The sequence below is a fragment of the Osmerus eperlanus genome, chromosome 3, assembly GCF_963692335.1.
Source record: "Osmerus eperlanus chromosome 3, fOsmEpe2.1, whole genome shotgun sequence".
Taxonomy (NCBI): Eukaryota; Metazoa; Chordata; class Actinopteri; order Osmeriformes; family Osmeridae; genus Osmerus; species Osmerus eperlanus.
The window spans coordinates 4,712,845-4,726,629 of NC_085020.1; the positions used below are offsets into that span (position 1 = coordinate 4,712,845).

A 13,785-nucleotide genomic window follows, 5' to 3' on the forward strand; every position below is an offset into this window, starting at 1 on the left:
TCTGATAGAGCAACGGAGAGAGAGAGAGAGAGAGAGAGAGAGAGAGAGAGAGAGAGAGAGAGAGAGAGAGAGAGAGAGAGAGAGAGAGAGAGAGAGAGAGAGAGAGAGCGCAAGAGCAAGAATGAGTTAGATCAACAGAGAAAGACAAGGACAGAGTGAGTGAGAGAGAGGTATGAAGAGGGAGAGAAAGAGACAGACTAAGCTCATTGTTCTTGAGAAGCACTGCTCCAACCCTGTGGACTAATCTGAGAGAACCCAGCTTCTCATCACACTAGAGAAAGCCCCACTGAATCAAGGCCACAGCTTGGCATATGGTTCACACTCTCCCTGAATGCCCAGCGTTAACAGAGGGGCAACTGAAGCAAATCCATTCCAAGCAGAAGCACAATGTGGTTTAAGTTAGACACAAAATATGAGGAAAGGAGCACCCATCCAGGCAGGCTGAGCCAGAGAAAACACTCTATTTAGGATTTCTCTCAAATAAATCATACAGGGAAATACTGTACATTCCTCCTAGCCTGTGACTGGGCACTGACAAGTTGGCTCTGTAGGCTGACATCATTTTCACCTCCATCCTCTTCTCTCCCTCCTCCTGATGAGAGCAGCTGCTGCCCACACAGCAGAGTCTGCTGACTGATATCAGCACTCATTAAACCCTAACTAGCTGAAGTTCACTTGGTGGAGAGAGAAATGGAACGTTAGAGAGGAGCTGTGGGTTCTATAATGCAAGGTTCTTAAATGGGAAGATCCTCTCTCGTCAGTGGACGAGTCGTGATGAGGAGAGTCAACGCGGGGTTAAGTCAGGATCATACAGACAGTAGAGTAAAGCCTGCAAGCAGATTTAATATCTCAGGCTGGACCTCTCCACGCTGTAAGTCTGCAGGGAAATGCTCTGTGGGCGTAAAACCAACCAAAAGGGGTTGATTTTATATTTCCCTTCGAATGACTAAGCACATGTCACACAACTAGCTAATTGAAATTGTTAGCTGATTTAAAGAGCATTTGTTATTATTTTGTCTGTCTCATAGAAAAACAATGACTGTTTTGTGACAGTGTCTATTAGCAATCCTAAAAAAGAACAAATTCACTACAGGTCTTTGTAAGAGACTGACCGTCATTATCTGTTTATTTAGATAATGAGTCGTACGGTATGCAGTGATTTGTGATTTAGTGTATACTCCTATGCAATACTACATATTAATTTAACTTGCATTAATATAATATGTAAATAATGGTGGTCCTTTGATTTGGTTGTTTTAAGGTGATCATAAGAACAATTATATATAATATATATATAATATATATATGTAAAGTAAGTACAAATGTACATTTAAGTAAAAGTAATTCAGAGACAACATAGTTCAACTTACTAAGTAGAACTCAGGGCTTAGTAGAACTCTCATGTAGTACAAACACTATTCAACCATCAGAAATGACTCACCATCAAACTTTTTATGTCGGGATACAAAGGTGCTTCGCAATTCGTGACTAGTTTCATCCATGAGATTCTCATACTCCAGCTTGCTCTGCTGGCCGAACTTGTCTTCCATTTCAGGGGTGCAGCAGGTGTTGCTCTGGGGACACACACGGAGGTGCTCACCTGCAGACAAACCAAACGTTACTCTGTCATTTAGAGAACAAATGACACATCTGTGACACACATAGATGTAGCTACTGTATGGACAGCGCCATTCTCCTCATACGCCTTGGAATGACAAACGGGTAAAACCATGGTGATGCTGTGCTAAAGCAGATATTTTAATAATCTGCATTGCAAGATAATTGCATCGAAAAAGACTCGATGACGGCCTGGTTCATCTTTCTCTTTATAAAGTGTATCAGCAATGTTTCCTCAAAAAAGATAATAGGACTTCTGGTCAGGTTTTGCTTTTGACAATCTGGTAATTTTGTGCTGTCTGTGACTTGAACATAGATTTACAACTCCACAGATTCTACATAAGCCATATGTATCTGTTGAACATGATAGGACCAGTTAAATAACAGCTTCTAAATACAATGTGCTGTTGAAACTTTCTTTCTTTGTACCTATTACATAATTTAATTAAAGATCTCATAATTGTATGACAAAAATGTTTCAAGTGGGGACCAGACTCACTCCATCTGTTGATAATAATGATGGTCATAATGGTCATTTTCTGAAATACATTGTTAGTCCTAGTGTGCAGATGAAAATAAATACTTTATATTTCAGAGTCAGGAGGCAGAGCGGTTAGGGAAGCGGGCTTGTAATCAGAAGGTTGCTGGTTCGATCCCCGGCTCTGCCAGATGACTTTGTGTCCTTGGGTAAGGCACTTCACCCTACTTGCCTCAGGGGAATGTCCCTGTACTTACTGTAAGTCGCTCTGGATAAGAGCGTCTGCTAATTGACTAAATGTAAATGTAAATATCATATCTCTATAAGATATGATACACAAACTGTCCATAGTCACAGAGCAGGATCTCGAAAGCAATATGGCTGATGCAATTTCAGACATTGTGAAAGCTTGTCTTTGCTCTTTCTTACACTCCCTCCCTCTCTCTCACACACACACACACACACACACACACACACACACACACACACACACACACACACACACACACACACACACACACACACACACACACACACACACACACACACACACACACACAGGGACATCATAATGTGTGTCAAAGTCATTCCCACTCCCCATGCAATTGCTCGATTCTCCCAACTTTCTGCCAGCTCTCTATGTAGCTTGCATACAAACAAAATTTAATTAAAATTGCCAGCAGTCTAGAGATGAAATTCATGCCAGGCTTTATTTATCACTAGAGGATAAATATGTGGGTTTTACTGCTGTTTCTAATTGTTTTCTCCTACTGGAAGAGAAATCAGAAACCTTAATGGAACAGCCTATATTTACAGTAAATGGAAGAATCATCTCACAAGCACGTTTCTGTGCTTGGTTTTCATGAGGAAATTGTGTTCAGTTGTGATTTATATTCCGTAACATTTGGAATCTCTTCTTCAATATCAATAGTTCTCTCCCTCTGCTTACTTTTCTCTTTATCAAAATTCCTTCCGCTTTAATATTGAGAAATATTTGTATACATTAATAGTACAGTAGGTATCATATTCTATAAGTCATCACTTTGAAGTCAGTGAAGAGAGAACAGACTGAAATGTCATCTAGGAAATATAATCTCACACAAAATCACATTATAACTGATGACATTCAGGAAATACTGAAGAGAATCACAAGTTAATGATCTACATCGTCCCATGTTGCTGAACAACGTTCCAGTGCCACATAACACTGACTCGGCTTATCTCTGTGCTTTTCAGCCTACAACTGAATTAAACGAACAAATGTCATCTGATCACATGGGGACAATATTAAGACAATAATTTGCAACTTGATATACGTTCACACAAAATCTTACTTTCCCAAAAAGCTCTCGTTCTATTGAACAGAAAGTCCCAGCATCTGCCAACAGTATACAGGTATTGTAATTTCCTTCAATCAATTATATGCATTCATTCATCCCCATACAGTGCATCCCTCTAATTCTCTCCAGTTCTCTGTGTGTGTATGTTGTCTGTGGAATTCAGAGGTGTAGAGATGTACCCTCAGTAGTGCAACAGAGGGGACTAATAATGTCATTATTTTAAGTAGGACTGGCTAAGAAAATCGCTGTTGTGGTGTGAAACTACACAGAGTTGAATTGCAGCCAGAAGACAATCAGGATGTAAGAGATGAGATGAGAGAGGTATTGGCAGAGCTTTCAATTTTATTTTAAGGTCCTATTTATCATTTGTTCATCGTCCTTGACAGGTGAAATCACTGACGTTGAGGAAATTGCTCTTGATTTGAAATTGGCTCTCTTTTCTTCCTTTCTCTGATCAAAACGGATAAAGCTTTAATGTGTCCCGTCAGAAAGTTTGGGTGTGACTCTGTTGGTGGACATGCAAGGGATCGAAGGTTAGTGGGAGGTCCCATTGGCCACATGTGTCTAAGCACTGCTCTCCATCAGAGGTGTCACACTGAAAGAGCTCTTCACATAACCCCGCCTTGTGTTCCTGTAGTCTCAACAGAGCAAAACATCACTTAAAATGAGTCTGTCGTACATCAACATCCCAGAAGAGGCTTTCAGAGACCTCAGCACTCAGCCAAGGTGCCGTGTCCTTTTACGGGCCAAGGTTACAGCAGCACAGTGGACTCCCATGATCCAACATGATGTGGACAGTGTATTACAGGATATAAACTCTCCATGAGTAAAGAGGAGAGAGGCCACAACAACAAAACAACAACCATAGTATGTAGACAAGGCCTTTGTTTGCCTCTGGCATATGTATGTTACTGAGGTGATTTTCACCTGAAGGTGTTTGTTATCCTGAGTTTCCCCAACTGCAGGAGCTGAGGTGGATGATATTTCCTGCTAATATCCTGGTCTCAAAGCTAGCCTCTGGTGAAACATTCAGTATTAAGATGGGGCTGAGAGGGAAATAAAGAGTTGTGTCCCAACGCAACCTCCCTGCATCGGGATTGGTACTTTCCACTATCACAACCTCCCTGCATCGGGATTGGTACTTTCCACTATACAACCTCCCTGCATCGGGATTGGTACTTTCCACTATCACAACCTCCCTGCATCGGGATTGGTACTTTCCACTATCACAACCTCCCTGCATCGGGATTGGTACTTTCCACTATCACAACCTCCCTGCATCGGGATTGGTACTTTCCACTATCACAACCGTTGCTGGTTACATTTCCCTGAGGTTGAGGTGGGAGATAGTATCACATGCCGGCTGTATCTTCACACTGTTTAGGAAATGAAATCAATCTTGCAAATCATTACAGTAATTAACAATATGGTTAGCAAAGAACAGTTTCACAGACAGTGAGTTGTATGGGCAATAACTGTGTTTAATTCCTTCTGGGAGGTATAAACAATGTGCAAGTCCAACATGCTTCTCGCTATATTACTGAATCATACGGGGGGCGGGGTGCAGGGGGGGTGTTACAGAGGAAATAAGGGTGACTTCTGAATGCATTCAGTGTTTTATCAATTGCTATGTATATGAGTCGCAATTATTTTCTGTCACTCCATCGTGTCCGCTCTGGCAGAGTGTCAGCCAGATCACCTCTCCTGTTTTCACTGCAGATGAAGCTCCTCCACAAATTGAACACAGTGGGGATTTATATTCCTTGCACTCCCAGAGTTTGTCTTAACTGTGCGTACGCAAATTCAGATGATCGTGGCTTTATTCATACGATTTTACCTGAGACTGCAGCCAAAGATTCAAGCTTCACAAATAAGAGACCCCCATCGTCGTGATTGAAGTGGCTGACCTCCCAGTCTGTTAGTCTTGTTAAAGAGTCCAGTGATTACCGTCAATGTCTTTGTTCGAATATCTTAAGAAAATTACTGAGTGAGTAGGAAAGAGAGGTGAGGTTATCATGTTGTTGTTATACATAACGTTGTTATATGAGCTAAACTCCAACTCTCTAACACCAGGGCTCGGAGTAAGAGAGATAGAAACTCCATTCATTTTGATTACTTTAATAGAAGACAATCAGATGATTTGTATTGTTTAAAAAATAAATAAATATGTATTTGTAAATGTAATATGATTTTGTTTATATATATATTAACTACAAACATGTTTTCCAAAACTCCCCTTTAGGGACGACAGGTATAAGCCCACTTTGGTCATAAAAGGCTTATATTTCCATTCCAGTCAAAGGTAGGTCAACTCTCAGAAGTATTCCTCAGTGTACCTGGCTGAAGAGACCCACGGCATATGTTCTCTGCCATCTGCTTCCTCCCAGGCAATTTGTGACAAACTTTGAAAGACCGGATATCTCATCCTCTATCTCCAAGAACAAAAACAAACTTTGGAAAGTGTCGGGCATCATTGTGTAAGGATCTGTCAATCCAAATGGCCACCAGAGTTCCCTTAGATAGCAACGGTGTCCATCTGTTTTCACCTAAGTTAATCCCACACAAACACTTTGTACACAGGGTAAAGATATCCTTGTTTAGCATTCCGAACATTGATTGAATCTACCCACTCACCTTCTTATTAATATTCAAACCATGGCCAAAAGGTTATGCTAGAATTATGGCCCCACATTGATCTGTTCCAGGGGAGGACTGGAGTTTGAGACACCCTACGGGTACTATTTACACCTCTTCAGCAAGAACTGAGTTTAATTCTGCAGCTCATGAATGTCGAGGCAAATGCTAGGGTAAATAAACAGCATTTACTGTGGCACATTATTCATGAACATTACAAACACAAAAAAAGTTTCCCTGCCATAAAAACGAAGTGCTGTGCTAATAACTTCCAGGTTCTCTCTTTGACTTATAATGTGCCCTACTCTAAGTCACTATAAAATATTACACTATTTTCAATCAAATTGACTGAGGTCGATTTGAAGAAAACTCAGATTTGAGGGAACTCAAAACCTTCCTCAAGGATATTTGAAAGTTGCCAAGTTTTCCTAACGATCAAGTGTTCACACTTAAAAGTATACCCAACAAGAAATATTATGTTTTAGGAATAACCCACATTGCTGCCGAAGACGGAAGCTGCATCAGTCAAAACTGAACACAATTCCCACAGCATTCTGGGTCGTGTCAGAAGTCCAAATGAAAAAGTTGCCCTGTGTTTTTAAATAACTTTAGATGCTGATAGGGGAGCGTGTGTGCCCTTGCATAAACGAGGACAGTTTCAAAAAATGTCTGACTGATGAAAAGTCTAGATATGATGAAAGCAGCACAGAACAGGCATGATGATACGCATTCTCCAGAGAGTTAACAGAGGAGTTAAAGGAGGAATAATGTACTTATCTTTTTATCTAACAACGTCAAGTGGAGGACGAGGATGGGACATTTCACATAAATGCAGCGTCCATGCTATTAATTAATTGTGAAGGAAACAATGGCATAAATGTTATTGTTTCAGGACATTCATCAAAACTAATATAAAATATTTTTCATTCTAAATTTAAAACAGCTGGTGGGACAAAAAAACCAGGACACTCACATTGAGACAAGGAAACGCTGTTTCAATGATGATTTCCCATATTCTCAGTGGAGACTTTGAAATACCTTGTGGGAATGTCTCTGACAGTAAAATGCTGTTTCGGGAGCATTCCTGTCTGCCATAGACATGGAATAGCTGTTCACTGGTATTTGAGCATTTCGTTTTCAGAGTATGTTTTGCAGATGAACTTACTTGAACATCATATCAGATCCCTCAGCTATGGAGTCATTTGAAGTTCAAGGCAAGGCTGTGTAAAAATACCTGCTAGAGAAGGTCCTTGGAAAATGATTAGAGAGACTTTGGATGTAACAAAGAGCTTTTCTGATTCCAATTCCTAAACCATCAAGCATTGAGAACACGAATGAAATACTGGCACTCTCCTTCCAAACCTTTCCAGATAATCCCCTATGGAATACCAAAACACTATGTACACTACAGTGTGGAATGACAAGCAGCGCATAATCAACAGAAGTAATACCATGTCTGGCTTTCATATTTATTGAGAAGAATGTCATAAAAAGACGGTCTGTGGAATGCCGTCAAGATTTGCTCTCCATGGGCAGGGTACCTGGAACGCCCCTGAGAACCACCGATGGCAACGAGCGAGGGAGCAGCGGCCGAGGGAGCGACTAGCAAGGGAACGACTAGCGAGGGAGTGAATCTCTCGTGCGTCAACTTGCTAACTGGAGCATGGCAGAGGAGTCCAGGTAGCAGCTGGTGGCTGAGAGAAGAGTAGCACTGCCCTAAGGGCTGCACTGATCATTACCTTTCACTCCTCATTTACAGCTTAGTTCAGCGATGCTGGCTATTATCAGCACTGATGTCTCGTTCCAATGCCAGTGCCCTCAACCCAGCAGCCAACTGGGTTGAGAGATCTCATGCTTTCTCTCTCTCCCTCTCTCTCTCTCCCTCTCTCTCTCTCCCTCTCTCTCTCTCTCTCTCTCTCTCTCTCTCTCTCTCTCTCTCTCTCTCTCTCTCTACCTCCCCCTACGCCCCCCCCCCCCCCCACACACACACACACACACACACCTCACTGCCCCTTCCCAGGAGCAGTGTAAAGGCAAACATCTCCTCCAGTTGCACATCATGTCTAGTCAGATGTTGTCAACAGGACCGGAATGGCAGACGCACAGCTATAGATAGATCCAACGACAGCGATGAGGCATTCAAGGGAGCTTTGTTTTTCGATGGCTCACTGTTTTGACAGGCAGATGGGGTATAGGAAGCTATATGAGTGCATCACTGCTGAAACACAAGGCCAGGCCTTTGTTCTGTTGATCTACTGATCTTTAGAGTGCTCTGAAGTAAAACATCCGTGGTCTCTTTCTTTCTTTTTTTGCTTGAAAAGTAGAATTCACTCTAGAAGCTGTTTACTTGCCCTATATGCAGCTCTTTTCTTGACACAATGGTGTTGATTATGTCTTAAATCCGTTCACAATATCAACATCTTTCCAATAATCATTATCAACATATGTATAGTAGCAGTGTTGTATATGCTTACATTACGATTACTTCAGGATGCAGTTTAATTTGATGGATTTGACAGATTTCTATAGATTTAATCAATTCCCAATCAATGTACCCAATACAAAAAACATAGAAACATGGTCTGAAATGTGTGCAAACTTATGATGACTTAAAAAACAAATTTAATTATCAATATCTCACAATGAATAATTGCTCACAAGAATCAGGAGTATTTCCGAATTTCGTATTAATGCAGATCCCTCTTAGATGAGATTATCAAACATTAATGCTGCTGCCATGGGCGTGTTTAGCTCATTATTGCCTGGCACCTTGACTATGTGACAATCTTCTCGAGATAACACACAGACAGAGTTATCTGGTTGGCAAGTGTAAATTAAATAATAATCAAAAATAAATTGTGTAAAACCTCACCAGTTACACAAACTAAAAAGAAGAAAATTATCAGTGAAATTACTTTTTTTCACACAAGAAAAGACATAACATGATAATGGTTAAGGACTAATCTCAACTTAAACCACCATCAAATTCAGTCAACTATAACAAATACAAATCTGTCACTGACTTTAAAGACATCGGAAGACAAAAGCTCAAAATTTCTAATCACGTCATCAACAAAGACAGCTCGCTCTCTACTAAAATAAATCATGACAACTTAATGGAGCACAAATTATTGGCGCTCTCGTGTCTAAAGATATCTTCCTTCAGTGGGCTGAATTATTTTGTCATATGATTCTGTAAAGTATCCACACAGATAAGTGGAGACAAACACCTGGCAATGAGAAGACTTGTCAAATCAGACATTTCTAATATCTGTGAAGCACTGTGAAGCACTGAGCAGCATGTTATTGTAAATCACGGTCTTGACTAGGTGTATGACAGATGGGTAAAATGGTCTGACAGATAAAATAACAAAGTCGCAAATTGAGGAACCAACCAAAACTTTTTTCGAATAAAATCCCTAATTATACAAATGACAAAAACAATGAAAAACAAAGAAGAGGTGAGCTCTATCCCTTTGCCAACTCAGTATCTTAAACAAATAATATTGAACTGCCAGGTCTCCCTGTAGGAGACTTCTTGTCTGGTTTGACTGACTGCTCAGATATTCAGTTTTCTCCCTGAGCCTCTGCAACACTTGCACAGTCTGTCGTGGTTTCTCCTGTTTCAAGAGGGAACGCCTGTTGAGATAGCCCATCATGCAGCCATTTCAGTATTCATGAGCGTGATTAATGGCATGGAGATAGAGCGGGCATTTGAGAAATCCACTCTGGCACCGGAAAATAATAGATGAGTGTTTGGGGTCCTGGCTTTCTGATGGTGCTTCCTGCATTTGTGTCACAGCAGGGGATACACACATCCAATCAACAGGCTATATAGGACCACACCACCACTGCTATTAACCACAACACTTACGATCGCACGTCAGTCCCAATAGTCCAATTAAAGCCAAATTGCATCACAGGCATTTCACGTTGTCTTGACATTGAAATGCAGTAGGTGGCCTCAGAAGCAAGGTGAGCCTTTTCTAGCACCTCACCTACAAAGGCACCTGCAAAAACCTGTGACTGACACCTGCGAGATCTTGATAATGTGATAACGACGCGTCACAGTAATCCTAACTTGCAGAATCACAAGGCCATTCTCTATGTGCAGCCACATTTAGACCATTTAATCCATTCCATCCCATTACAAGTGGGAGGTGGACCCGCACATTACACGCCTGAACAGAGATCATTTGCCTGGTTGTGTATGCTGCCAAGGAAACACATAAAATATAGGAACGTTATTTCTGTCTCGTTGCATGGCCGGCAATAAGCAGGCTGGGCATGAAATGATAGGGTTGAATGAGGATAGGGTTGTCGGGGGTTCACACAGCACACGTACTCGGAAGACACCAGGGGTCTGTGACTCACCTTCCAAATCGCCTCATCTCATCTCAGACATTGGGTAATTCACTGACTGGAACCTGAGATAGATCTCTCCCAAGCTCGCAAGTGGGGCTAGTCTTTCACCCGGGCAGTGACGATCTTGGGTTAGAGAGGCCAGTATGTAATGAACTCACTGACAGTAAATTTAAATACACCTAGCCAAGACTTGTAGTAGACTAGGAGGACCGCTGGCCATTTTTAGCTGTGCTGACAGACCCTCTGACTTAGGGCGCAGTCAGAGTGGGGGGACAGGTTCAGTCCTTCTCAGTTCCTAAGCCCTGGCCACAGTAGCTGCTGACAGCCCAGACCAGGGCCTCTTCAGAATGCAGAGGCCAGGATCCCTGGTATTACTGTATACCAACTGGGCCATCAGGCCCTGACTGCAACACTCCTGTCCATTTTGCTGACACCACTTTTGACAATCGGCGCAGCCAATCATGGGTGATAAAACAAAATTGTGTGGTGAATGCAGTGAGGCAAAGCCACGTGCATTTGCAGTTTGTTGTTAAAATTGGCATAAATTGCTGACTGAATTATTTTGAAGAATTCACTTGGAGATGCTATATACATGGCGGACAATAATATTGTCTGTATATGTCGTCCGTATATATTTCAAATGTTATTTGCCATGAGTAACAGGCTACATACCGTCAGAAGATTGTGAAAAACGGAAGAAAAGAGAAAGTTGATGATATGAAACACAACCAGATGTTTCAATCTATAGGGATTAGAAGAGAATACCAGTGTCTTCCCCCGACATCGATGTCTGACATCACCAGCCTCTAGGGCACCTGACTTCAAACACATGCATGACACACCCTTCTCTCTTTGACCACAATTAGAGGTTGATAGGTCTCCTCTGCAGGAAAGGACCAGGAGCTAGCCTCCTTAATGCATCGTGCGGCTGTCTTGTGTCCTTTCATCTTAACTGCATCAGTTAATAAAACATTTGATATACGGTACTTCAAAAGTAAGGCATGAAGGCTGTATACTACTAACACTTGTATGTGGATCCTCACAATGACACTGAACTGATTATATTGCTCCCAAGTAGGTAAAATATACCTCCATAGGTGTTGGTCATCACCAAACACACACTAAAAGCATGTTTAATGCGGTTGATAAACCCTGTCATGGCTATCCTTTCCAACAGTCAGGGTTTACTGCTGTGGGTTTGATCCAAAAACAGCCACACAGTGGCGTTATTCAGAGATGAGTGAGTCTGAGTTTTTCATTCATTTGAGATTAGAAGCAAGCACATGAACATCTATGCAGTGCCTCTGGAGGATTTTGTCATCGGCTAGTCATGTATCCCAGCTATGAACAGGTGTGCTTGTTATAAAATATGCAGCCTTTTACCTGTGGCAGGTTTCCTGGTCTACTCACTGTAGTAGTGAATATTAGTTAGAAAATTAGTGTCCAAATAACAGGATTTGAGGTTCTATGACAAGAATGGGTTGGACAAACAAAGCACATTATACTCATTTCAGAAAGTCAAACAACAAATGAATTGGATCCAAATCCACCTGTACTCTACAACATAGGCCTATATGTTTTCTACTTTCAACGGCCCTGCCAAAATCTAATGTTAGACCACTGGTAAATGGGCCACGCAGACAGCAGGTTTTGTCAATGTGTCAACTGTGTTGAGGAACCGAAACAATTTTTATTGTATTAATTATCTAGAAGACACGGCAGACGACACAGAGACCTCTACTGGACATTGTTCTTCCAAAGAACTGACGCTGCCTCTATTTGCATATTAAACAGAAAATCTAATAGTGATCAGGCTACCCAAGATTAACTTTAAATAGACGTTTACAGAGAGCAAACGACTAGTCCTTGTCTGATTTGTCAGTCTAATCTAATTAGTAGGGAGTCGGTACTGTATTGTGAGGAAAGAGTGTACCCTATAGCTTTTCACAAGTAAATGTACTGAATAAAACCCACAAACATTTCAGACATTAGAACAGTTATAAAAAATATTGAAATATAATTCTTAATCGTTTAGAATATGTAATAGGATTCTCTATTACGTGAACATACCCCACATTTTTTACCAGTTATAAAATAAACTATGTTGACTTATTTCGAACAATATCATTGTAGCCTATAACTTGCAGTATTAGATAGGGCTTGAAGTTATCCATCCACATTTTAACTCCAAAGGTATTTCTATCAGAATATCTATCCGATGTCAAGTCTATGCTGTAGATGACCAATGAGTAAGCCGTCTGTTAAATTCCATCCTTACCTGATATCTCCTGGAGTGGAACATGTGCAAAGCTGAAGCCTTTAACAACACAGGCGTCCCTAACCTCACTACAGTTTCGGGTTTTGAGATCGGCTTTTGCTGCAAGTGAAAGCACCGATAAAGTGCAAATGATTGTTTGAATTCTCAGCATCTTGCACTTCTGTTACAAATCCCTCTGATCTTCTGCAGATTCCCGTTGCAGTAGATCCGCAGGTAAAAACAGAACGTATAGAGGTTTCCACTTTCTACAACTGTCTACCAGCACATATTTTGCACTGAAATTCTGTATGCGATTGGCAACCAATAGTGATTCTCCCGTTTCCGCAGAAAACACAAGTGCGGGAGGACAGGTGCCACATGGGTCCAGAAAGAGAAAAAGGCTCCAAGCGTGTTCACTCAACTTCACTCTCAAGGAGGCTGAGGAGAAAGTCGAAACGCTGGGGATAGAGGACCGCAAGTGCTCAGACCTGAATCGGAGAAGCAGAGCGCGCGAGAAAATACGGAGTGGAATTCCAACTCTTCTCACAATAGACTACGAATGCATCACCTTGTCCAGAGACGTCCTGAAAACAAACCTAATTACCATGACAAGAATATTAGCATGTTAAAGCCATACTTGATCAAAACAAAAAAGACTATGACTCCTACTGACTGAGGAAAAACATTTTGTTTCTGTTTTTTCTTCTTCCTGGAATTATATAGGAATAGTATTGTAGGTCTGCATAGATGAATAGACCACTGTTCTGAGTCCTTCCTCTCTCATGGTATATTGATCTTTGACCATATTGATCCTAGGCTGACCAAGAGTGGATTAACATGGTGACATGAGAGGCAGAATGCTACACTTTGACCTCCATAGACTTCCAGGGAAATGTTCTAAATGTTCTGAGAAAGGTGTGAAGAGCAACAGTTCGACTTGACTAGCTCACAGAACTAGCTTCAAGGGATGGTTGTAGTTTCCAGGTAAACTGGGTCAGAAGGAATATAGTGAATTAGTTGTCTTTTTCTGAGCTAAGCATGGCAAAATGGCCCATGCCGTCAAGGCATAAATATTACCTTTGCCTCCCCACATA

At 41.3% G+C, this 13,785-nt stretch overlaps 1 protein-coding gene across 2 annotated transcripts in view; it reads right to left on the minus strand.

Annotated features, from left to right (window-relative positions):
• LOC134017248 (glypican-6-like) overlaps nt 1-13,167 on the minus strand; it is a 55,041-nt gene extending 41,874 nt beyond the window's left edge. Inside the window, exons 1-2 of one of the 2 annotated variants that reach the window (XM_062456677.1) lie at nt 12,713-13,167; nt 1,442-1,600 (exon numbers count right to left, since the gene is read on the minus strand). In XM_062456677.1, the coding sequence (XP_062312661.1) occupies nt 1,442-1,600; nt 12,713-12,863 (310 nt within the window). In that variant the 5' untranslated portion in view covers nt 12,864-13,167. The remainder of the gene's footprint in view (nt 1-1,441; nt 1,601-12,712) is intronic. The other variant, XM_062456678.1, reaches the window with a different exon arrangement.
• Between the last annotated feature and the right edge of the window lie 618 nt (nt 13,168-13,785).